At 33.3% G+C, this 27,661-nt stretch overlaps 1 protein-coding gene across 2 annotated transcripts in view; it reads left to right on the top strand.

Annotated features, from left to right (window-relative positions):
- The window catches only part of COL11A1 (collagen type XI alpha 1 chain), a 213,159-nt gene that overhangs the window by 105,444 nt on the left and 80,054 nt on the right, over positions 1-27,661 (top strand). For both annotated transcript variants that reach the window (XM_065907856.1, XM_065907860.1), the window contains exons 27-37: positions 1,036-1,089; positions 1,172-1,216; positions 6,237-6,290; positions 7,949-8,056; positions 11,513-11,566; positions 16,476-16,529; positions 16,659-16,703; positions 16,844-16,897; positions 17,013-17,057; positions 20,048-20,101; positions 26,232-26,285. In XM_065907856.1, the coding sequence (XP_065763928.1) occupies positions 1,036-1,089; positions 1,172-1,216; positions 6,237-6,290; positions 7,949-8,056; positions 11,513-11,566; positions 16,476-16,529; positions 16,659-16,703; positions 16,844-16,897; positions 17,013-17,057; positions 20,048-20,101; positions 26,232-26,285 (621 nt within the window). The remainder of the gene's footprint in view (positions 1-1,035; positions 1,090-1,171; positions 1,217-6,236; positions 6,291-7,948; positions 8,057-11,512; positions 11,567-16,475; positions 16,530-16,658; positions 16,704-16,843; positions 16,898-17,012; positions 17,058-20,047; positions 20,102-26,231; positions 26,286-27,661) is intronic.

Below are 27,661 nucleotides of genomic sequence, written 5' to 3' on the forward strand. Positions count from 1 at the left end.
GTGATACGTACATATATATATATATTTCTTTGATCATTTAGGGGTATGAATATTAGAAAATAAGTACCGAAAAATAATTACTCTCTACCTGTAATATGTATTTACTTTCAAAAGAATTTTTGCTAACATTTAGGTATAAATCATGTCTCTAAAGTAACTTTTAATTTAGGGAATAAAACAAATATGTCTTAGGTAACTTTTAATTCTGTCTGTCAATTTGATCAATTAGATCAATTAGACTATCATTCTCTGTTTAAAAAAGATATTCTCATGATCAGAAATATATTCACATTCTGCATATATAGTATATGTGGAATACATGATTATAAATAATAATAATGAAATTGGACAAGAACTAATGAATATTGTTAAAGTGTTTATGTCACTTGAATTTGATCTATATTTATTTCTTTCTGATAATCTACATATGATGGGAATTGAAACAGCATCAAAATATCTAAATAAAATATCAAAATTTAAACTTATTTAATCTTAATACTATTTTTGGATTATACTAGCCCAGGGTAAGATCATTTTTATTTAGAGTTGCTAATTTTAGATTTTTATTAAAATATTCAGCATTACTATTGTATATTAAATATTCTTTCCTTTAGATAGAAGAGTGAAGTGAAGCTAGCTGTGGAAGCTATGTAATTTTGATAATTTTCTTGATGATATAAATGCTATAAATTTAATGCCATTTTTTGGTTAGAAATTATTTATCCTTTTTGTTAATCTATAGTTGTTTTTTGTAGACATCAAGGACATCAGATTTTTTCAATCTTAGAAGTTATTAATTATTAATATGTGATTATTTATATTACTTCATATAATTACAATATTTATCTTACTTTAACATGAATATATGATATGTTTGTTCATCATTTCTGACCTTAGATACAAATGATAAACTACCAAAAATTTTTTACCTAAAGTGGAAAAATATCATCTTTTTAGAGATTATTTGGTAAAACTGTAGTATGTGAGTGAGGGATACTTGCAGTGCATTAATAAGTTACATTGGGTCTTTTACAGGGCCCTCCTGGTCCACAGGGTCCCATTGGCTACCCTGGTCCCCGAGGAGTAAAGGTAAATAATATTATATTTTCCACAAAATTTAAATTCAATGTAAAATATTATAGTCATTTAATTCTTCTAATTTATTCCATAGGGAGCAGATGGCGTCAGAGGTCTCAAGGGCTCTAAAGGTGAAAAGGTAAAGCATAATTTATTTAAGTGATTTTAATTGCTATTATATTAAAAATAAATTTATTCAACAGGTATTTCATTTCTCAAATATATTGAATGATTACTTATGTATCAGACAATGGAAGTCTAATAATTTTGTTCTGTGTCCTGGAAACTTTAAAAGAAAAGTCTTATATCCTTGGGTGAAGACTAAATTATAGAAGAAAACAAAAGGTATATCATATATAAAATCAATTCTGCTTAATTTTTTTTTTACATGTCTTTAACTTTTCTAAATTATAAGGTTGGCTGTATGATTGCATTTGTTAAGACTGGATTGGATCCAGTTATATGCATAACAGAGTAATATTTATTCCCTTTATTCTCTACTAAAATTTTCATTCTTCATAAATTGAAATAAAGTACAAAATAGGAATTAATTGTTGGAAGAAGAAGTCTTTGTATGTGATAATGCACGCATAGCAAAAGTTTAAATGAGAAGGAAATAAAGAGCAAAACCAAATAAATGTGAATGAAAGAATATGCACTCTTTTAAAGGATGCTTATAATTTAATTTGATGAAGAAAACAAAATTGAGTTTTTTTTTTTCATTTAAATGGGCTCCCTGGTGGGAGAAATGTTTAAGATAAATGTAGAGCTCCCACATCCTCAATGATTATGTTGAAATGGAGTGATACTACTCAGAACTGGTACTGCATTAATTCTTACTACATTACATTTTATAACACAAAGTAGAAAGTGTTGGGAAATTTCCATAAGAAATATATGGAATATACATTTTGATTTCAAGGATAACTCTTTATTCCTACAGTCATAATATTATCAAAAGCACCTTGAATGGATTTGGTATCAGTAAGAAATAAATGACAAGAAGGGATGTATTTATTATATATGTTATATGTTATTTTCTGAAAAGAATAAATAGGTAACATACTGAGGCATTGTCAAAGCATGCAACTATATTGTCAAGTCTACTGTGTGGAAATGTGTTTTAAATTAACTCAGCTACTTTGATTTGAATCCAAATTCATCTTGTTCTTGTTCATCTCAGTTGAACTTCAGGGTATAGTGTCTTACTGAGGTGACAGAGCACAGTGATAGCTTAGACAGTGTTGAACTTGTAATTATTTGCAAGTAGCCTATGCAAAAAAATAAAACTTAGAATCTCAGTTTTTATTGGTAATACATTTAAATATCAATTCAAATTGTTTCTCTGGAATTAGTGCCCACCAAGAATGTTTAGGGAAGGCAGTGTTTACATGAAAGGCATATAACTGGAGTGGGAAAGTTGTGAACTTTTTGGAAAGAGGGGTAGTGGCAAATGCAAAGGAAAATAAAATTATAGATGATGAGATATCTGTGAGAAGAAACGCACTCAGAAAAAAAAATGTATATTGTTTATATGTAGGAAAAAATTTGATATTATTGGTTATTTTGAGTGGCATATGGTCTAAGAAGAAACAAGTAGATACATAGAGAAAGAATTAATATTTTTAATTGGGAATTAAATATTCCGAGTTCTGATTATAGTGCTCATAGTAACTAGACTTGTAAAGTTAGGTTGCTTACTTTCCCTGAGCCTTATTTTAAGTCTGTAAAATGAGGGCCTTATCCTAAAAAATATCTAAGATATTTTTCATTTGTACCTTTCTTTCCATATCATATATTAACCTAGTAATATGGTGTTTACCTAGATTTAGAGAAATTTTGTATAAATTTTTAATGGAAACTTTTTATAATAAGAATTCTTCCTATTTTCAAACTTTGTAAAGAACCATGAAATCCCAGTTAATTTTAATGTACACTGTTTGCTTTTCTGAATATATATTATGATTAACCATTTATCTCAAAAGAGATGAGGACGCAAATTGAAACTATTTTCTTTTTATGAAAAGCGGTATTATTAACAATAGCTGAAATACCAAGTTAGTGCCCTAACTAGAATAAAATTCTCCACTGTTTAGACTCAGATTTATTCCTTAGAACTTAAGCAACATAACCCGGTCAACCAAGTGCCACAGGTGAATTCCTTTTCCACCTGTTTTCTAAAACCTGTTTCCTCCAGTCTAAGTTCAATACATGAAGCAGGGAACTCAAAGCTGTGCACTGGGACAACCCTGAGGAATGGGATGGGGAGGGAGGTGGGAGGTGGATTCAGGATCAGGGACACGTACACCATGGCTAATTCCTGTCAATGTATGGCAAAATCCACTACAATATTGTAAAGTAACTAGCCTCCAATTAAAATAAATTCATTAATTAAAAAAATACAAAGATTTGATCATTTAAGGACTGGAAATCTTAGTAGTTTGAAAGTGCCATTTGTTTTAAAAAACATCACTTATTATAAGGATTTTCTTACTAACTTACTACCTAATTTATTTTTAAAATTATGAATGTATTGAAAACAAAGTTTTGATAGCAGTAGCCTCTACTTCACTATATGTTCTCTTAAAATATCTCTCCTTGAAAAAATCTTAAAAACTATTATTTATTTTAGACATAGAGTGCAGTATTTTTTTAAACTAAACTTGGCAACTGTGTAATTACTTTTCTCTCTAGGGATCAGGTAATGAAGATACCAGTCAATAGGAATTTAAGTGGTCATTTTCAGCTTTTATGCCTCTGCTATTGCCCAGCTGCATTCAAGGCAGAGAGAATCCTAGCTCTATAAGGCTACTTTATGACCAGAAAGTTGAAAATGTTTTTCTTTTGTCTTAAAGGAAACGTTGAGACCTGCCAAAATTTGTTTAGATAGTATAACAAATTTGATTCCTTTTCCAGGTCTTGGCTTCCCAGGTGGCGCTAGTGGTAAAGAAGCTGCCTGCGATGCAGGAGACAAGAGATGCGGGTTGGGTCCCTGGGTCAGGAAGATCCCCTGGAGAAGGGAATGGCACCCACTCCAGTATTCTTGCCTGGAGAATCCTTAGACAGACGAGCCTGGAGGGCAATAGTCCGTGGGGTCGCAAAGCCTCGGACACAACTGAAGCAACTTAGGCTTTAGCGCTTCGGAGTCTAAGTCTCATACATCCTTACTAACCTTGTATCTTCTGGACCTTAGCATACCTTACCAAACTCACACTGAGCAAGGATGATTCCAAATTTGCATTTAATAAATGTCTGTTATATATCACGATTTTGAGGGTCACAATATAGTAGCCATTGAAGAGCTAGAGGTTAATTAGGTATGATTCTTATATCCCATGGACGGAGAAGCCTGGTAGGCTACAGTCCCTGGGGTCACAGAGTCGGACACAACTGAGCGACTTCACTTTCACTTGTTTTTCAGCATTTAGTAGAAAGAAAGAGACCTGTGATTATTCCCCTGCGGCTCAGACAGGATGTTATGTTATATTAATAAATGATGAATGCAGCACATAGGACGAAGAGGTTAATTTTAAGAAGGAAAGAATGAGGTCATGGAATACTTCATGGCAATGAAAGTGTTAGTCCCTGGGCCCTGTTCTGACTCTTTGCGACCCCACACACTGTAGCCCGCCAGGATCCTCTGACCATGGAATTCTCCAGGCAAGAATCATTGGAGTGAGCTGCCATTCCCTTCTCCAGGGGACCTTCCTGACCCAGAGATCGAAACCAGGTCTCCTGCATTGCAGGCAGATTCTTTCCCACTTCATAGCAGAATCATGAGCTAAATCCTAAAAGATGAGGGAAACCTCACTGGGTAGACAGAGAAGGTAAAAGATTTGCAGATGGGTGGGTGTGTGGAAGTGGTTAACCAATGCAAGAATTACAAATGGAAATACAGGTAATTCAGCTTTTCTAAAATTCAGTTCCAATGTGTTGGATGGAAGTAAAAGGGATATTTAAACCAAAGATAAAACTGTGGAGGTGAACAAAGCCTAGATCATGATGAGAAGGGCAAGGGAGATGGCAGCTTATGGTCATCATTAGCACTTTGGAATCATTGAGTCCAAAAATTGATATGATCAGTTTTGTGTTTTGTAAAGGTCATTTCCACAGCAGGATGTGGAAGTGTAGGTACTAATCTTCCTAGCTTTGTTCTCATACTTGGCCTGACATGCCTTTTTCTCAAACTCTACAAGTCATCCATTCTCCAACTACTAATTAAGGTACCAGCTGCTCTGTGAAATCTCCGAGTACCCTTCTCTCCTCACCACCACCACTACTGGTACCAGCGCAGCACATCATTACCTTTATCCTCATGTCTTTCGTCTCTGAACACCCGTTCTACTCCGTCTGAGCCAAAATTAATGCTAATTATTGGTAAAACAAAAACTTCAAATTACTGCACAGTGCTCTGAATAATTGCTCAACTAAAGCTATTGAATACATGAATGATTATTCCTTAGGAATTTTTTTCTTGAAATTAAGAGGCTGTAAAGTCATTCATGAAGCTGGTTATAGGTACAGTAAAAATGACTAGAAGTATTTTCATAGTCAAGATTTCTCCTCTCTCTGCTAAAGGATGCCCAGTTTTCAGCATCCCTGGTTTGTGTATACATGCCAATTAGTAATCTCTATTTATGCATAAAGGGTAATATTAATATGCATTTTCTTCACCTGAAGAGAGGTTGTAATATAGAGAATAAGTTGAACCAGAAGACATTTATCTGAAGCACAGGAGACAAAATGAATGAGATAAAATTTATCGGTATGTATCAGCAAATTTAAAGATAAAGACAATTTATTTGGTCATCCAGGGTTCTTGTAAACCAAAGTTAATATAATTAAACTTTTACCTCTTTGTTCAAATAACACAGGATACATGTTGTTACAAGAGAATGGTTATTTTCCCCATAAGATAGAGAAGATTTAATGAACACATTTGTGAAACGTTTTCTAGTAACTTAGAGTCATTAATTATGGGGAAATGGGAGAATACTGGAAATAAAGGTTTAAAATAGGGAAAAGGAAGTTTCACAACTAAGATTCATATTTCTCAGTACTATTTTTCCTAATTATTAATACTCATAATGTATATAGTCATATTCTAGATTTATCCAAACAATTGATTAAATACTTGTTTTATTATTTGTGCTTTTTAGGGTGAAGATGGTTTTCCGGGATTCAAAGGTGACATGGGTCTCAAAGGTGATAGAGTAAGTAAAAAGAAAATCTGCACTGGTACATGCATTTATGGATGTGTGTGTGCTTATTCCTATATAGTTAAATACTGCAAATATAGAATAAATCAAATGTTTGTAGTACCTGAGACATTTTTCACTTCTGTTTTTATCTGAAGATTAGTTGTCTTAATTTCTGTGGAAATAAAGTAGTATTCGTTATTTTTTGGATGCCATACTCAATATATGTCCCATGGCATATCTACACATGCATAGTTATATATATATATGTATGTATATATGTATGTATATATATATGTATATACACACAAAATATATACTATATATGGTGTTACTGTTTACATATATTTTATAAATTGATGATCAAATTGCTTTATATAATTAATTCGATAGATTTGTTTTAAATCTTGTTTATATATAATGAGCTATGCTTCCTGGAGACTATATCTGCAATTTTCATGAATTTTCACTTTATAGTTGTCTTGAATTTTTGGGTATCAATATAGTACGCTGTTTTTCTGTTAGTGAGTATCTTGAAAACAAAAGTTTGCCACCTAAAGTAAATTAAATGTTTTATTGGGAAAATTTGTTTTATATCTAGCATAATAGTACCTAATAAACGGAATCAAAAAGGCATGGTATAGAATATTGATTTTCCTAAAATTCATATAAAGCCTGCGTCTGGGATGGGAGCAATAGCATACACATTCTAGAACCTAATACCTTAAATATGAAAATGAAGTCAGGTGAGATATTTTTCTTATGTTCCAAGCAGTGATTTCCAAAGTTGCTATCATCTGGGAGGAAAAATTATTTTCCCTTCTACCCTGATAGGTTCTCAGACTGGAGCCCTCTAAAATTACAGAATGACACAAGACAGATTAACAAGAGATAAGCAAACAGAAGTTTATCTTGTGTATCATGATTATACATGGGAACACTAAGTGATGAGTAATTCAAGAGTGATTAGAACTTGTGATTGTATATCATTTTAGCAAAGGAACAATAAGTTTTAAAGAGGAAAAGACTTTGAGTTTCTAGCACTATAAATTGTGGGAAGGCAGATAAATGGAAACTATGAAGTATATAATGTTATATAAGGGTTAGCTTGCTGTATAGATATATTCCTCTGGTGCTTGCTTCTGGCTCCAGACTAGTAAGGCTCTAGTTACCTCTAGTGACTAATTTTTGTCTTTTCTGATAGAGAGGGTAGGAAAAACACCTTCACAAATTTGTTCCCTGCTTTTAAGCAAGTACGGGGTGGGTAGATCACTTTTTTGGTATCTCATTCTTCTCCCTTGCCTTCAGTTCAATATAATCCTTATGCCAAAGTGGCATATTTGGGATTAGCATATATTGCCAACCTATAGTATCTAATGTTGATTCTTATTTTCTCTCTCTCTTTCTGTGACTCAGTATATTAAAATTAATTTAGTGTGATACATGGTAGCATAGGACTTCTATAGCTTTTCAAATGTCAGACTGTATTGAGTTGTTTATATATTAATTGAAAGATTAATAAAGTCAAAGACTTTCAGTCTTCTTTGTCATATATAATATGTGAGTAAACAAACCAAGAGTTGAAGAATATAACTTTTTGATAGACTATAATTTCTGGCATTCACTCTCAAAGATATTTTCAGTTACAAGAATGCTCTTACTTTGTATATCAGGGAGAAGTTGGTCAAGTAGGTCCAAGAGGAGAGGATGGCCCTGAAGGCCCCAAGGGTCGAGCTGGTCCAACTGGAGACCCCGGTCCTCCTGGTCAAGCAGGAGAGAAGGTGAGTGAACAAATTTAAATTTACAGGTCCCCTTGTACACGATGTTTCATTGTCATTTTAGGGTGATTTTAATCACCCATGATATAAATTGAGAGTTTTATCAAATTTCAATTTCTTGAATTTCAATTTCATATCCATATGCTACTTAGGAGTATAATCAGGAGATGGGCACATTCATCCTCTTCTACTCATTTTCTAGTCTCTTCTGCTCCCATTGGCCATGTAGAATCAGCCACTCTGAACACTTTTCTATATTAAAAGTGCAGAATCTGTGTGTGATGAATGAAGGATGAAACAATCAATGAAAGGTGGCCGACTTATTGTTTTGGAGCAAGTTGAATCACCTTTGGCCCTAAAACCAAAATGTTCTTTTCTCAATCTTTTCACTTAAGCATGTATTTTTACAGGATAAATGTTTCAAAAGATACTGATGTCAGGCCATACTTTAAGAGGTTTTAATTTTAATCTGGTTTAACTAAGGATTAACCATGTTTTAAAAGTTCCTAGATAATACTAATTTATTGCTTTCACAGCCACTAAGCTATATGCCTATGTCAAAAATATTTGTGACTGTTGCATTTAGATATAATATTAGGCAACATTAAAATTATGCCTTCATAGAATATTTAGTGATACTGTAAACATCTTATAGGGCTTCCCTGGTGGCTCAGACATTAAAGAATCTCCCTACAATGGAGACCATGTTCCATCCCTGGATCAGGAAGATCCCCTGGAGAAGGGAATGGCAACCCACTCCAGTAATGAACCTGAAGTTAAATTAAGAAAAAACTAGAAATATTGATGATAAGTGCTATCCAGTTATGTACACTGAAGGAAAATATAAATACTACTTGTCTCTTGGTGGTATAAATCAAACTATTCCTTTTTTTGTATGTCTAGTCTCCAATTTTTTATATTGAGTATATCATTATTCTATAAATATGAAAATAGCATGCTATATAAGAAAGTTGTTATCTCTGACCTTTACCATCCTGTTCCAGAAAAAAAGAAAATAGGGATTATATAGGTATTGTGACTAGACAAATAAAAAATCATTTTCTCATGTTATCATGAGTCATTTCTACAGTTTCACACTCCAGTTGCCGTTTGTAAACTGATAAATAATGTCATCATGTTTAAGCAACAAAGGGGAAAGATGGGGTTCAAGGCATAAGGGCTTACAAGATCTATGAACCTTCTGCTTAAAGTGATCATTTGCCAATAGTTTAAGGATATTCTAGGACCTTCCTCTTTTCTCAACCCCACTGTATTCTGTATAAGTGGTCCCACAAACTGTTCTGAGGCATTAGAACTTTACCTCCCAATTATTCATCTTTAGCATTTCATTAGTATTTTCTCTTTTATTGAAGTTGTCTATCACTGAACTGAAAATACAAATAATTTTTCTGTCTGGATTTATTTTTAAATGACCTTAAAATGAATGAATTTGCATTCTAATATAGTAACATAGACTACAAAATTTTTCTGATCATAATTAAGAGAATTTCATTAACCTTGAAATCAGTAGCACAAAACAAGCTGTGACAACTTACTGTGTCCAAGGTGACATCATTATAAGTATGCTTCTTAAGGGTTGTTTGAATATTTTTCATGTGAAGACTGCTTACCTATGCAAAGTTGATCTTGAATCAGACAACTGTTTAGTTCAATATAAGATAGTGAAAGTGAAAGTTGCTTAGTTATGTCTGACTCTTTGTGACCCCATGGACTATATAGTCTGACTCTTTGTGACCCCATGGACTCTTTGTGACCCCATGGACTATATAGAATTCTCCAGGCCAGAATATTGGAATGGGTAGACTCTCCCTTCTCCAGAGGATCTTCCCAACCCAGGAATCGAACCCAGGACTCCTGCATTGTAGGCGGATTCTTTACCAGCTGAGCTATCAGGAGACCCATATCTATAATAACAAGATCATAAACTGTATTCCTCATTTCTTGCCTTGCTTCATCCAGTAAAATATTTATTTTTGTTCATAAAGCCTCCTCATCTATTAAAGTTTTATAGATAGTAATTTAGACTTGTTTATGTTTTTGTTCTTATTTATTTTGAATGCACATAATGATACTATTTGCTAATGTTTAAGATTTTGATAAATATTTTATATATGAAACATATTTTCTTAAGATCTTAAGGAAAATGTCTCAGTCAAATTTCACGAACATATATTTTATTCAATCCACTTATTTTAATTTTATTTTCTTTCTATCCAAATTTTTAAATTAATGCTTTGTTCAAGGGGTCAATTTTGTTAGTTTAGCATTTTAAACCTTTCAGCATATGATACGGAGAAGGCAATGGCAACCCATCCCAGTACTCTTGCCTGGAAAATCCCAGTCCTGCAGTCAGTCCATGGGGTCGGGAAGAGTGAGACACGACTGAGCGACTTCACTTTCACTTTTCACTTTCGTTCATTGGAGAAGCAAATGGCAACCCACTCCAGTGTTCTTGCCTGGAGAAGCCCAGGGACTGGGGAGCCTAGTGGGCTGCCGTCCATGGGGTCGCACAGAGTCGGACACGACTGAAGTGACTTAGCAGCAGCAGCAGCATATGCTCTATGTCGTTGGACTTTGCTGTAATTTATCATTTGTTTTAGCACTTTCAAACTGAGTCATAATTTTATTGCACTGGAAGAAAATTGCTGCACATTCAAGTTTCCACCTGTAGAAATTAACACTCCACAAAAATTATTTAGCTATGTCTCTCAATACTTGGTATTTATTAACTCAATCTATTCAGATATTTGAATAAAAGAAGAAACTTTGCACAAAAATTAAGTTAAAATTTCTTAATATAGTTATTTAAGCTTTCCTTTAGTAAAAAAAGTTAACTTATGATTGCTTGCTTTCTATTTACAGTGAGAAATTAAATAATTTTTTCAAATAGATTACCTTTAGTTGAAATGGTAAAACCTACATGCAGTTCTAACTACAGCCATTCATTTTAAATAGTATTTAATTTTGATGAAATTTAGGTGATTTCTTACCATATTCTTTCATTCACAAAGTCCTAGAATTATCTTTATTCAGGGCTCTATATCAGAATTTCCCTGGTAGCCCAGCTGGCAAAGAATTGGCCTGCAATGCAGGAGACCTGGGTTCAATTTCTGGGGTGAGAAGTTTCCCTGGAGAAAGGAATGGCTACCCACTCCAGTATTCTGGCCTAGAGAATTCCGTGGACCATGTAGTCCAGGGGGTCACAAAGAGTCAGACATGACTGAGCGCCTTTCACTTTCACTATGTCCTTAAAGAAGGCATGGTCACTTAAGAGGTTAAGTTATTGAACATCATAGCGTTAGTAACATTTTTTTTCCCTATTCAAATTAAGAAATGTAATGAAAATAAAGAATGGAAAAACTTGCAAATCTTCCTTCCAAGCGCGCTAATAGACTGAATTCTATTTTGAAATGATGATTATTATTATTTTAACTTTAGGGGAAACTTGGCGTTCCAGGATTACCAGGATATCCAGGAAGACAAGGTCCAAAGGTAAAACAATTAGCTTGATTTTTATAGCTTGTTTATTAGCATTTTGTTGATACACTTAACATTAATCATCCATGGTTACATTTCAGTTTGTAATGTAGTGATGATGAATCCTTAAAATATAATCTTACAAGAGAAAGTCAGATGCTTTTATGGGCACCGGGATTGCAGAGTTCAGAGAGCTTAAGTGATTTGGGACTGGAGTATTAGAGACAGAGGAAGTCATAGCCACTTCCTTGTAATTGGAATAAGGTCTATTTCAAGGCAGCATAGTAATAGATCTAGAAGTTTTAAGTAGATGACCAGTGATGGATAATAGCTTTTGATTTCCTGTCTAGTTCCCTAAAGGTTTCAATTACCATTTTGATATTGTTTTTAGAGAAAGAATGGCTCTTCTTTCACCTTCTTTATTTTCCCTCATTTCCACAGAATCCGTTTCCTAGGGCTACTGTAACAAATCACCATAAACTTGGTGATTTAAACAATGGAAATTGACTTTCTTACACTTCTGAAGGCCAGAAGTCTAAAATTGAGGTGTTAGCGAGCCCATACTCCTCCAAAAGCCCTGTGGGAGAACCTGTCCTGTCCTCTTCCATCTTCCTGTGGCCCTAGGCATTTTTTGGCTTGTGTGCAATCTCCAACCCCATCTTCACATGACCTTTTTATCTGTGTCCTTATCTTCTCTTCTTCTTATAAAGACACTTGTCATTAGATATAAAGACCACCTGGATAATTCAGGATGATCTAATTTCAAGATCCTGAACTTAATTACTTCTATGAAGACCCCTTTTTCCAAATAAAGTAATATTCACAAATTCCAGAATACTTGGATGGTTGATGTGTCTTTTGGGGGAGCATTACTCAAGTCATGCACTTGATGCACTGAGATTCTATTTTTGATGTGAAATATACATATTTTAAGCAAAGAAGTGTTTTAAAAATATGTTTTTACCTTGCACTAGTTTTCCTAGAGCTCATTATAGAACTTCATTAAGGATTCTTTGGATTGATTGACTAGTTACATTAAATGGCTAAATGATTTCATATATAAATTTTGCTTATTAATATAAAGGTAGTTACATGCACATGAGATTATCTATCTATATCTATCTATCTACTACCTATCTATATGCTTGTCATCTACCTATCCCTGTTTGATTCGTTAATGTTTGACAGGTTTATAATATAAGAATACATCCTGACTGGGTGTGATAATACCCAAACATATATTTATTAATGTTTCACAGATAATCAATGGGAGACAAAAATATCCTACCTCCTGAAAAATGTGAATTTCATGCACTTGTGACTCATCATCATGTGATAACAGCATTTTAGGCTTGCCATACGGTTTTGCCCTATTCACTGGCTTTCTAGAATATTTCCTTGTATTCTAGGAGGTAATGGAGCCCTTCTAAAGAAAGATGCATTTAATTTATGATTTAAAAAATAATACAAGCATTAATTAGTAATTTTTACCTTTTAAATATTGTCTCTAATACCTTATTCTGTTACCTAGTTATCTTCCTTTTGGATATCAAGCATTTTCACAGGTGCTTTAAGTAAAAGAAGATATTTACTTTATAAAATACAACTTTAAACTATTCTTAACTTATTGGTTAAATTTTTGATCTAAATTGAATTGTAATTGTGGTTGTGTTTTGATTTAAAAACAGAAATCTGTTTTTACGTTTACATGAATGAGTATAGTTTTCTATTAAATGTTTATTTGACATTCTTATATTTTTCTGTTTTCCCTAAGTCAATACTGTGTTCAATAAACATTCAGTTCTTTTTAGTAATAAAATGGACCAGAATGACTAGAGAGAAAAGCTTCTTCCTCGAGGAATCAAACATTTCATTTTTACCTTTTAACATAAATGTCTGAAATTTTGGTCTATCTTTTACTTTTCTTCATAACTTTTTTCTATGATCAAAACCTTTTATGTTTCTCATTTCTTAAACAAAAAATGATGGATACATCAAAAATCAAAGATAGGGTCACATTCCTTTCCTATGTGGAAGCCAGTGAATTTTGAATAGGCTTAAGTCTTCATTATACTAAATATGAAACTAGACTACTAACCCCTTTCAAGCAATATAAGGACTATAATTGGGCTTCCCTGGTGACTCAGATGGTAAAGAATCTGCTTGCAATGAGGGAGACCTGGGTTTGGTCCCTGGGTTGGGAAGATCCCCTGGAGAAGGGAACAACTACCCACTCCAGTATGCTGGCCTGGAGAATTCCATGGAGAGAGGAGCCTGGCAGACTACAGTCCATGGGGTCGCAAAGAGTCAGACACCACTGAGCGACTTTCCCTTTCACTGAAACTCGGCTGCTAACCCCTTTCAAGCAATATAAGGACTATAATTAGGCAATATAATTTATGGAATATCTTACTAGAAATGTAAGCCATAATGGATTTTTAAAAGAGGTACCATTAAATGTTGTATAAAATGATAGCTATTTCAAAAAGTAAAATCGTTTTTCAAATAGAATTCGTTTATATTTAAAACGGCATTTAAACTAATTTTGAAAGTTTTATTCACCAAAAGAGCTGATTTTGCTATTAACCGTTGACTTTTGGCCTTTTGTTGACTGTTTATTTTTTCCACTTAAAAGCAGATGTCTTTTCTTGGAAATTGTATATTTTGGTGATAATTTTTATGTGGACAAAAGAGAAGGATATGCCCATATGTTACAAATTGTTTAGTTGGTGGATTAGACATGTTTGTCTATTTCCCATAAATTTCTTGAAGCCGAAACTATGTAAGAAAATGAATTTATTAAACATGAAATCGATGCATAAGAGCCATTTGTTTGAATGAAGTCTCTATAAATGTATTTCTCTCTACTCAGGACAGATGAATATTTGTCCCTAAATTGAATTTGATAGAAATGAATTACTTCCATATTGAATTATACTCACTTGTCAGTGTCCTAGAGTATTCACATAGTAATACTCTATCAGATATAGCTATATGATTCTCTGTAGAGATAGAGAAAAGGCTTTGAAAGCCTTTCAAAAATGTAATTTGCAGAAATCTTCCCCCATTATGTGAGCATTACATCTTCTAACAATTGTCCTCGGGTTGATCATATAGTGGTCTCTTTAAATGAATTATAATAAGTTGCTAAATGGGTCCTAATAGGAAACTTAGCAGTTCTTACTAAGCTTTGTCCATCAAATGCCATAAGGCTTCACATACAAATTTCTTGATTTGTTGAGGAAATATAAATTGATAACACTTTTTTTGTATATATCACCTGGAAAAATTGTTAAAAATGCAAATTCCTGGACCCTATTGCCTGCAGTAGCATTTGACAGTCCCTTCTTGCAGCAGTCACTCTAGACTATTCTGATACAGAAGAGCCATTTTTCACTGAGAGAAATATTACTTTAGGTTAGTTCAGTCCAAATGAGTGTGCACTGAAATAGAAAACAAGTTTATTGTTACCAAAGGGAGAGAATTGGGGGAAACAAGCAAAATTAGGAGTTTGGGATTAAGAGATACACACTACTGTATATAAAATATATAAACAACAAGGACCTACTATATAGCACAGGGAACTATATTAAATATCTTGTAATAACTTTTAATGGAAAATAATCTGAGTGAAGAATATATATTTGTGTGTGTGTGTGTAACTGATTAACTTTACTGTATACCTGAATCTAATAGAAGAAGGAAGAAAAACAAAACCCAAAAATGTATTCAAAGAAGGCTTTGTTTCACCTTCATTGATGCATGGGAAAGTGTGTAAAATCTGCATGTCTACTATTCTTTGCTAGACATTTTACACATTTTTGCATTTAATCTATACACTGGTCTGAATAAGAAAAGTGAGTGTTTGGAAGCTTCCTCCCCTACCCACCACTCGGAGGGTCTCATAGTTATTAGTAAGTTGAAGAGCAAGAATTGAATCCTAATCTGCTCTATTTCATGGTACAATAATGAGGCAAAGCAATCACAGTCATATTCGAAGGAATCTCTTAGATGAAAATCTGGACATATGTACAAGATGAAATGGAATTATATTCCATTTGTAAAAGCTAACTGTGGATTAAATTACATAGTGCTTTTGTAGGGCTTATTACATCTTTAAATAATCTTCATTTGATGTTATCTATTATTATCATTTTTATACTTTGCCTTCCTTCAGTTCTATATCCTACAAGTGTCAAAGTACCTATAAGATGCAGATGATCTCATTTTACTGAAGAAAAAGCTATGCTCAAACGGATAAGTGATGTACTCAATTTACTTAACGTGATTGCATGACAAACATAAGTCTTAAATTCATGTGTTTGGAATCCCCAGAAGAGACTTTAATGCTGGACAGTCTGACTTAGACTCTCAGCTGCATCTAACCACATTTAAACATCAGCAGAAAAAGGGAAAGATTTTTAATCTTTATGATTTTATCCAGTTCCAAAGGTACAAAATACTCAACTAAAAAGTGATAAGTATGCTAGAAGAATACAATAATGTTAATTCAGAAAAGCATTTTATAAAATTCCTATTTTACTATTTGATTATTCGTGCTTGTGAAAAACAAATTTTTTCTTCACAGTTGAAGGAAATATGTAGAATTATAAGTCAAAATTTATTTTACATGAAATGTCCTTTGTTATTCTTTAATATGAGAAATGATATATTTGAGTAATTCATTTCCTTAAAGTTGAAAACTTAGATATGTTATCAATTCATGTTTTCAGTACTTCCAGGATTTCAGGTGTCACTGTAAGTTCATTTTTCAGTACATGAATGGAGGTTGTATGGTATCTTAAAGTTATATTTTTTATTGAATGCTACCCACTTGTGAGAACCACTGTATTTCAAAAGACTCTCAGCTTGTGGCTAAAATGTTAATTAATATACTTAATGTTTACTATTTTTATTTTTGTAGGGTTCCACTGGATTTCCTGGGTTTCCAGGTGCCAATGGAGAGAAAGGTGCCCGGGTATGATATACAAGTATACTGTTCTGGACTAATATATATGTTCTTGCATAGGAACCTATCTCTCAGATCCAGACTCACAATTCATTGTGATATACTGTGTACTGAAGCTGTTTGAACTGTTGTTGACAGGGTGTAGCTGGCAAACCAGGTCCTCGGGGTCAGCGTGGTCCAACGGTAAGGGCCTTGATTTAAAATGGTGATTTTCATTTTGGATTTAACTTTCCAAAATAATTTGCTTCAAAAAAGAAAACTGATCCTGTGCCATTTTGATCTAATTGGAGCTAGATCAATTTCATCTTTGCTCTTACATGCAGGGACCTCGAGGTTCAAGAGGAGCAAGAGGTCCCACTGGAAAACCAGGTCCAAAGGTACCGTCAGAACTTGTTCCATTTGGGCTTGTCTGTAGGTTCCTCTTCCAGAGGACGGCTGTTACCAGAAGGAGTCAAAACTAATTTTTTTCTGTTTTTGTGTTGTTTTTCCCAGGGCACTTCAGGTGGTGATGGCCCTCCTGGCCCTCCTGGTGAAAGAGTAAGTATAATAGTTACATCATATGAATGTTGATATTTCACAAGTGTTTAAATTTCTGGGAAAAGTTACATGTGCTTGCAAATACATGTATCCAGTCATCCACAAAACTTCAGAGTTTAAAAGTTCCTATTCTCTAATATGTGTATGCGTGCTAAGTCGTGTCGGTCATGTCTGACTCTTTGCAACCCCATGGACTGTAGCCCACCAGGCTCCTCTGTCCATGGGGTTCTCCAGGCAAGAATACTGGAGTGGTTTGCCATGTCTTTCTCCAGGAGATTTTCTTGACCCAGGGATCGAATTCGTGTCTCATGAGTCTCCTGCATTGGCAGCTAGGTTCCTTACTACTAGCACCATGTGGGAAGCCCATTCTTTAATTTAGTTCCCTAAAAAAATCTTCATTGATTATGTGCTACTAATTTTGTTATAGAAGTGAGAGAAATTATATGTGTAACTGGCCTATGATATCAACTCTTAAACTCAAACCAAAATCTTGTTTTTCTTTTAAATATGTATATGACACCTATGCCTTCTCCTCCCCTCCTCTTGCTTTCCATACTGATACTTTGTTCCTGGAGCTGGCAGTAGCATTATGCTGGTAACATGCAAGCTTCCAGTAGCCATTAAGTCACAATCAATACACATTCAAATCAAGATAAAAACATCTATTCCAGTAAATAGGAAAACTATTTAGTAAATTGATTTTTCAATTGATATATAATAAAGCTAAATATACATGAGTAAGCACGCCCTTTGTTTGTTTGGCAAACTATAGCATTTTTGTAGCCAGATTTTAAAAGCTATCCTCTTGAAATAATTTTAAATATTCTACATTACTATCAAAGAAATTAGACTGATGACATAATATTCTATAATTTTAATTATACATTTTATATTATAAAATATAAAATTTATATTATACATTTATATTATAAAATTATACATTTTATGTTATTGAAATTTATAATAGGTGTTTCACAAAAAGTAAAGCAGAAATACCCCCTGATGTATATCTTAAAACTGAGAATAGGTCATTTTTAAAAAATAAACTTAATATTTGTGACAGAAATGTCAGTGTATAAGACCCAAGAATAAACGTTAAATTACAGTTGTTTCAGGGCTTTGGGTCAAGTTTAATTAAATTTCTATTAAATATTTCTCACTGTTGATGAGCTATTTCCAAATTAAGTTCATCCTGTACATTTTGACTTCATAAATGATATACACATTTTAAATATTTTGTAACAGTCATCTTAATAGGAATATACAGTTAAATTAATTAAAATGGCTGAATCATTAACTGGAATAGAACCAGTAGAACCATTTAACAAATTGTAGCATAACTAAGAGTTTTGTCTTTAAAGCACAAACTATTATATTTACATATTTTATTATACATTCCAAAATTTCAATATCAGCTATAAATTTTCATGATTTTATTTTGGAACACAGCAGTGTAACCCAAGAACATGATCACTTGTGATTGTGAAGACAGTTTGAGAATGAGAAAAGTATATTTTGAGGATCAAAGTACAGTCAGTCAGTGTTAGTTGCTCTGTTGTGTCTGACTCTTTGCGACCCCATGGACTGTAGCCTGCCAGGCTCCTCTGTTTGTGGTATTCTCCAGGCAAGAATACTGGAGTGGGTTGCCATTCCCTTCCCCAGGGTATTTTCCTGACCAAAGAATTGAACCTGGGTCTCCCACATTGCAGGCAGATTCTTTACTGTCTGAGCTGCCAGGGAAGCTCAAAGTAAAGGTAGATTATAAAAAACAAAAAATTTTTTAAGTATGCTTGAAACCATTTCCAAGAAACATTTATACATATTTTAAATATACAAAATGTATTTCTTGTGTTCTGTGTAGTTGATCAGATATTTTCTCTATAATATACCATTTTCTCAAAGAATTTTAAGTATCATGAACTATTTGTTATGTCTTAGGCACACAGTTGAAGAACAATAAAAGTAATATCACAGAAACATTCTCTTCTGTATATATGACTTGGGAAGTTCAGGGAGAGAGTTTTGTAGTACCATTGAATTAAAAATGAAAAATACCTATATTTACCCATTTTAATGACCTTCCTTAGCAATATATTTATGTATATATATATAGCGGTCTATGTACAAATAATATATATTATACATGTTTATATACATATATATGTATATACACCCATTAGGATATTCTACAAGTTAAATATGATCCCTCATACTCATGATTTGCAGAGCATGAATGCCTACCATTAAGGACTTAGTTAATATAGCTTTTACTTGGGTCTAAAATGATAAATTTTAGAAAAAATAAAACAATAAAAACAAAAATGAGCACACTGAAATAAATGAATTTTACATAAACAATGGATAATTTGTGGCGTAAGTCTTTCCTTTTCAATATTTGGGACATAGTAAAGTTGTTTTCATTTTATCTACAAAAGAAGCTTGTACATGAATAAAATGAGATAGCAATATCCTTAAAAACAAATACATTTTAAATATAAAGATTAGTTAAAGGTATCCTCTATGGTCTTTTTGAGATAGTCACTTATTTATTTTTTTTTCTTTTAATTTTGTATGACTGTAGAGTCAAAATATGTATAGAGTCAATTTTAAAAATAATTTGGAGGAGTCTATTCAATTGAAGTATCTTCCATTTACAGATGTTTTTAGCTAATATTGAAAGTAGATTATCTACAGGGTTTCCTGAAACATCCATGTTCTATTTACTTTTAATATGAATTCTAAATATTTGCAGTGTTCTTAAGCTAAGACCACTGATGTGATGTGCAGTTTTGAGTACTGAATTATTGGAAAATCATCCATTTTGCTTATAGACTAGCACAGATTATCTCGTTGTATTTCCCATAGTTCTGCCATTATGGTAAACAAGCTTTAGTCTGTATTGTTCTTTATCTGTAGAAATAAAGTTCAGAGTGTAAAGATGTTCCTTTGAAGGTTTATTCTTAAATTTCCCTACTGCTTTTTCTTTTCAGGGTCCTCAAGGACCTCAAGGTCCAGTTGGATTCCCTGGACCAAAAGGCCCTCCAGTAAGTGCTATAGTTTTTCTTTCTCTTTCTTCACTGATAGTGTTTTCAAATTTTGCAAGTCACAGCTTATGTATGAAATATATTTGAATACAAATATTGATACAAATTCCTATAAAAACAAAACGTGTGTGTACATGCCAAGTCACTTCAGTTGTGTCCAACTCTGTGCCATTCTATGGACTGCAGCCTGGCAGGCTCCTCTGTCCATGGAATTCTTCAGGCAAGAATATTGGAGTGGGTTACCATGCCCTCCTTCAGGAGATCTTCCCAACCCAAGGGTCGAACCTAAAGTTCCTGCCCTCCTGCATTGCAGGAGGACCCTTTACCACTCAGCCACCAGGGAAGCCCATAAGACAAAATGGTGATTAATGCCAGAGATTGTATTTTCAGCTTATGAAGTTTATCAGACATTTTGGAATATAATTTAGATATATCTGATTAAACATCCCTTCAAAGTATATCAAAACTAGAACAACATGAATATTATTCTCTCAGCTACTCTTCTACTGCAATGAGTATTATTGATGGCATTAAAAATCATTACTGAATCTTATTCGGTCTATTAATTTCTTTTATCTTTTATTATCCAATGCACCCTTCTTCAAAATCATCCTCCAGCCTTCTGATATTACTTATATCACATTAAGATCTATTATTTTTATTTACTATTTTTGCCTTTATAATGTATTTTTTAAGAAAATGTAATGATAACCCTTCTTGAATCATTCCCTTGTTATAAATTTTATTTAGAACCACATTCTTTAGACTATCCTTGTCAGATATTTTCACAAAGTTAGTTGAAATCTTTTCTTTTCACACAAATATCTTTGGGAATATAGGACATGCCTAGTGCTCAATTGCTTTTTTCTCTCCTTTTTCGGCAACCTATTCAATTTATTTATAAGAGCTAGTATCAATTTACTGCCTTAGTCAATTCTGGCTGCTATAACAAAGAAAACATGATTGTCTAGTGTATAAACAACAGAACCTATTTCTTAGAGTTCTGAAGGCTGTAAGTCAGAGATCAGAGTCCCAGAATGGTGAGGTGGGGACCCTTTTTCAGGTAGCAGACTTTTCATTTTCTGTTCTCTGGAGCCACTTTTATAAGTCAATCATTCCATTCTTCAGGGTTCCATGAAGATAACATAAGCACCACCCAAAGGTACCAACTGCTAATAACATCACGTTTGAGCGTTATGCTTTCAGCATATGAATTTCAAAGGAACACAACCTTTCAAACCATAGCACCCACCTGTCAAAGGAAATTGTTCTCACAGGGTGGCCCATGGACAAGAAGACCAGCAGCACTTTGTTAGAAATGCAGTGCCCTGTTTCCACCTTACCCCTCTAATTGGAGCTCAAGGATAGGGGCCCAGTCTGTGTCTTAATGAGCTCTCTGGGTAGTTCTGATACATGCTAATGTTTGTGGACCACTGTTCTAGTCCAGAGTAGACAATGCTATTCAAACTTTAATGTACACATAGATCATGTTGGTATTTTGTTAAAAATGTAGGTTTTGATTCAGTATGTCTGGGATAGGTCTTGAGACTTGATATTACTGGCAAATGTCCAGATGATGCCAATGCCAATGGTCAATGGGCCTTACTTTTAATAGTGAATTCAAAAATAGTTTGAGATTAAGATCAATATAGTTTGAATATGAATATGACCCACTCTGCAGAAAATTTAAGTACAGTTAAAATTTTCAGTCAATGATTTGAGAACAAAACTTTTTCAATGCAGTGATACAAATAACTAATTCCTTGTAAATAATTACTGACAGTTTTACTCATATCCTGGATATTTTCATTTAGAGACATACTGATAAGATTTTTGGCTGCATGTTTTAAACTGATTTGAAACTGAATCTTTTTTACAAACTACAACAACATGCACCTTGTATGAGGAAGTTATATAAGACTTTTTGGAGGCTAACATTTCAAAAATTGTACATCCTAATTTTCTAATTTCTAGTAATTATGTATCTAATATAAATAATTATAGTTTACCAAATATAGTTCAAAAACAATCTTGCATAAAAGAACAATACTAATTTAAGATGTTTAAAACCTAAATAAATGTTACAAATGAGTACATTCTACTTTTGAACTTGTTGAAAGTCATTTATGAATAAATAAAATGTTCTCCAGTATTTTTATTGAGTTTGAATAATTCCCTCTTTCCTTGATTACTTTCAAATGTGACTTTAGCTCACATATTTTAAAATGGGTTATTTACTGTAAAATACTGATTTAAGTGTTAAATATTATTTTTATCAGTAAGAATCTTGATATGACTGCAAACATATCAAAAAAGGCTATTTATATTATAATGTTATAAAAGGATTAACACAAATACCTATTATTAAACAAAGGATAATTAGATACTACCTGCATGTAATGTTGTTTACTATTTCAGTTTTGTTCCAAATGCAATATTAAGTGATGCAAAGCTGCATATACAGAGAAATGAAAATACTATTGCAAAATTGTGCACATACGATTCCTTCATAAGTATTTTGAAGTCATGCTCATAGATTATTGTTTAGCAACATAAAATCCAGTGATATGTATAACTTCCACATTATCATGTCATTTATATTTGAACAAACTATTAAGAAGTTTCCCTCATGTAGTATAATTTTATTGTCATAGAATGCCATTTCTCCTCAGATTTTTTCAGTCCATTCTCTCATATATCTTTCAAGTTTTGAGTCATTGATCATGCATGCGTTTTGTCTCTTAAGTATTTGAAGTGTAATAAATGCCTATACTTGAGAAGCACACAGTCTGGTTGAGAGACATGACACTTTAAGGAACATTGCTTTCCCTGCTAAACAAAATGATTTTTATACTCTATTTCTCTGACAAATGAAACATTCGAGTGTGAAATAAAGTACCTATCATTTGTTCTGGTATGCAGTTTTATAACATATAGGAAAGAACTGTCTTCATTTCTTTGATATTTAGAAGGAAGAATTCAGATAGAAGGATTGAACTAAGCTCCTCTTCCTTTAAATTAACTGATTCATTTTCATTATAATTAGGAAATGTATATATAATATATATATGTATGTATAAATAAATGAAATATATATATATGTATATGTATACTCACACAGATACATATGGGGTACTTGGAATATTCATGTTTAGAGTCTATTTATCTCAAGCCAGTGTCAGCATATAGTTAGTTACCTCATGTAAAAAAAGATTAACTCTGATGATTAATAAGATTTATAACATGACTACTATAAGATACCTTCTATTTATAGAGAAATCAAGACAGTGCCAATGTGAAGTAAAAAAAATCTTAACATTTATTTCTAAGTATCTTTACACAGATTACTTTATACGCACAACCCCCACTTAGATGAATTTGTTGTCACTGCCATTCTCCAATGACATCAAATGTCCATCTATTTTGATCAATAATATTATTATTTTTAAATTAATTCCATGAAATTATTTGGTCATTATATTTATTTTATTGGATAGTAGTATGGAGTCAATAAAATTGTTTAGGATTTATCACTTAATATTAAGAATGCATACTTAAGAAAATGATGATATGAATTTTTTATATAGTCTATTAAACACTGCTCCCATAAAATATCCAGGAAAGCGATTAAAAATCATGTTACATTCATCTCAGATGATGTCATTTAGATCTAAGGTCACTATTTTAAAGAGTTGGAATATTTTGCAATAAAAGTATTATCTATATTTTTTCACACCAGCAAATATAATGAGATATTTAACTTTTATATTTACAAATGTTAAACAAATACGGATAGCTTATGTGTTTTTGCATGCTCGGTCATGTCCAAACTTTGTGACCCTATGGACTGTAGCCTGCCAGGCTCCTGTGTCCATGGGATTCTCCAGGAGAGAATACTGGAGTGGCTCTTCTGGACCTAGGGATTGAGCACCTGTCCCCTGTGTCTCCTGCCTTGCAGGTGGATTCTTTACCACTGAGTGACCAGGGAAGCCCTATAAATAGCTTATACTGATTGCAAAACTCATCATTTGAGATGCATTTTGGCATGGTGGAACAAAGTGTCTGATTCATGTTTATTATCCTTTAGCAGTCACCCTGTAATTTTACTTAAAAGCTTTACTACTAGCCCCAATTGATGGCACATTTATTCCCATATGTATCAAAATAGTGATGGAGCATAGGATTTGTTTTTATTTACTATTTTGAAATACTGAACCTAAAATGAGATCTAGTAACAATCAATTACTTATTTATGTGTTTCACCTCCAAACTGAGAACTCTATCTCGTGTTATGATTACCTAGTGCCTAACACATAAAGTATGTAGTATATGTTTTTGAAAGAAAGAATGGGTCTGTGATGCCCGAGAATATTTGGGAGACATTCCAGTTTTTGGTCTTTGGGGCAGATGGCAATAGAATCACTGAGATGGTCTTGGAAAATCCGAGCAAATTACTGAGTAAGCAATGATCTTGCGAAATATCATACAGGCTTTAATGAGAGCTGGTAATTGTACCAATGTGTCAATAAAGAGGAGATCAGGGAGAGAGCTGGTACTAGTCGCCATCAGGAAGCCTTTCCCCAAGATGTTGCAACCAACTTAGAAAAAGTCTTATTCCAGTGGAAGAAAGCTGTCTGTGAAAATGATATTATTTGGAAATACTTTTTTTCAAACTTCATATACAAAGAATTGATACTTGAAAATAGATTTAGGTAAATAGTGTATTTTTAATACATGAGTAGATTTATTCAAATAATTAAACTGTGAGAGGTATACCTGTTATTGTTAAATATGTTGTCATTGAAGTGATCATTTCCTTCATTTACCCAGACCTTCTCACCTAAGAACATCTCTGCCTATACCTATTATACTATTTTGAAATTTGAATTTGATGCTTACTGGTTACTGTGTAGGATGAGTCATCCACAATGCAGTCTAAAGAAGCCATCTATTTCTACTGTCTAAACAACCCTCTTAAGGTTGTTATTTACCTTAAATACTTAGTTGATGAGTCTCATTTATTTTTTCAGCCATGACAGAGACAGCATCATTTACCTAAAGTGATAGCACGGTAGACGTGCTCTCCAGTGTTTAAGAAACGTTATGCTTCCAAGAAAGTATTTAAGAAAAGCTACTGGGAAAAATTGGTCCTGGTGACTTCTAAAATTGAGTGGCGCTCTTGTTTTGTTTACCCGAAGCAACTGAGAAGTAAAATGCTGTTTGTAAGAGTTTTATTTCTTTCACGTTCTTGTCAGTTAGAAGCTCAGACCACCACTAGAGGACACCATCTATCTCTATTATCCAAGTCTTGATGCACAGGAAATTGAATTAAAAATATTCACCAAATAACAACAAAAATAAGGGAAAATATTCATTTGTCAAGTACTGAAGAACTGTTATTTTTGCAAAAATAAAATATAAATATGTGAATATGCTCTTTAAAAATATAGTTGCCAATGAAATAATTTAAATGTAAAGTACTCAGATTACAGTTTTATAATGTTGTGCTGGTCTGAGTTATAGCTATCTGGCGGTTTATTCACTCAGTCCTGTCCAACTCTTTGAAACCCCATGGACTCTAGCCTGCCAGGCTCCTCTCTCCATAGGATTTCTCAGGCAAGAATACTGGAATGGGTAGTCATTTACTTCTCTAGCGGATCTTCCTGACCCAGGGATCAAACTGCCTGCACTGCAGGCAGACTTGACTGTCTGAACCACCAGATAAGTTCATAGAATTCTATTAAAGAGATAAATACACATACTATCTGTGCTCAATCCCTTCAATCGTGTCTGACATTTCATGACCTATGGACTCTAGCCTGCCAGGCTCCTCTGTCCATGGGATTCTCCATGGAGAATACTGGAGATGGTTGCCGTGCCCTCCTCCATGGCATCTTCTCAGCTTAGGGCCTGAACCCACTTATCCTGCATCTTCTGCATCACAGGTGTATTTTTTATCACTGAGCCTCTAGGGAAGCCCCTATACACATACTACCATATATAAAATCAATAGAACATCAAAACAGTATATCTAATGAAGATATAAGAAAATTGTCTAACATTATATTTAGATTCTAAAATGAATCAAGAAATACGTGTGACATTTGATGTTGAATATTTGTGATTTCAGGGACCACCTGGGAAAGATGGCCTGCCAGGACACCCTGGGCAACGTGGAGAGACTGTAAGTGATCCCAGTATTCTGATTAACATTCTCCATCTCTAGCATCTCATCATTTCACAGGAAGATACTTTATTATTAACAAGTCAATTATCAGATTAAGGACAATGCCAAAATTAATTCCATCTAATCTTTTTAAAATATATTTAAAATACATACAGAGACCCATTTTGTAGCTAAATATCTAAATGAATATGATTACTTGGGGACATGCATATTACTTGATTTTCCTTATTTTCAATAAGAGCATTTGGGGTATTTACTGATGGAAAAGACGTCATTATCATTTGGATCCCTCCACAAGGTTGTCATCCTTGACCCTTTCACTGAAATCTTTGTTTACAGATATATTTATAAGTCCTTCACCCTTCCAGTCTCTAAAGGAGACACATTACAATAAACCATTCAGATAATAGGTTCTTGTATCCAAGATTAAGGGATGAAATATTTACTGAAGTTGGAACCATAAATCTGTAATTCACCTAGAACTATATCAAATAAACTCTCTCCTATCAAGTAACAAAATGGAAAAAAAATGTAGCTTAAATTATGAGGAATAAAACATTAAACAAATTGTCTGAACAACTTATGTAAGAGTGATTGGGACAGAGGGGAAACTGGCAGCTCAACTATGGTTTAAGAATCCTAATGCTTTTCTTTATTTATCCTGCCACTGTTACAAAACCTTGTATCTGACTCTTGCAGTGGGATGGTAATCTAATCAGAAATCGTTACGGAATGCTATCTTTCCTTGATATCAATTCTTGGCTCTTAACAGTGATTAATTTTATCCAGATTTCTTAAAGAAACCACAAGACAGACTGCCGTTGACTATGTGGCTCAAAATTATCTTAGGGTATTCTGCCACCATCAATACATATTAGGAGTTCAGTTGAAGTACAGAATAACAGATCTGAAACACAATGCTTTTCTGCATAGGAAAAACAATCTGGAAGCAGCAGCCAATTCTTGTTTTGCTCACCAAGTGACAATTCTTCCTGTAACGACTTCTTGGTTGTAGTCAGATTTAGTAAAGTTCAAAGTCTTGGATTACACACCAAAATCAAGAATAATTTAGTGAGACCAAAGAGTACAATTGTGTGGGGGTCTCTTGGGAATGACATTTGCATGGTGAGCAAGAAATAAACTCTCTAAAGGATAATCCACACTCAAATTCGCAGATGCATTCTCATTCAAATATTGCAGTCAGTCATTTCTAAGTCATGGTGTAGCTTCTTGGGAATAACTTTAGAATATTTCAAAAATGTCTTTTGAGGAAGTGGTACCTAGAGGATTATTACAAAATCCCTTTTGTCTTCAATTTAAGCAAGAGCTTCTGCTTCTATCGAGAGCAACAATATTATTGTTGTTGTTCAGTC

Source organism: Muntiacus reevesi, chromosome 1, assembly GCF_963930625.1.
Source record: "Muntiacus reevesi chromosome 1, mMunRee1.1, whole genome shotgun sequence".
In the NCBI taxonomy this organism is placed as follows: Eukaryota; Metazoa; Chordata; class Mammalia; order Artiodactyla; family Cervidae; genus Muntiacus; species Muntiacus reevesi.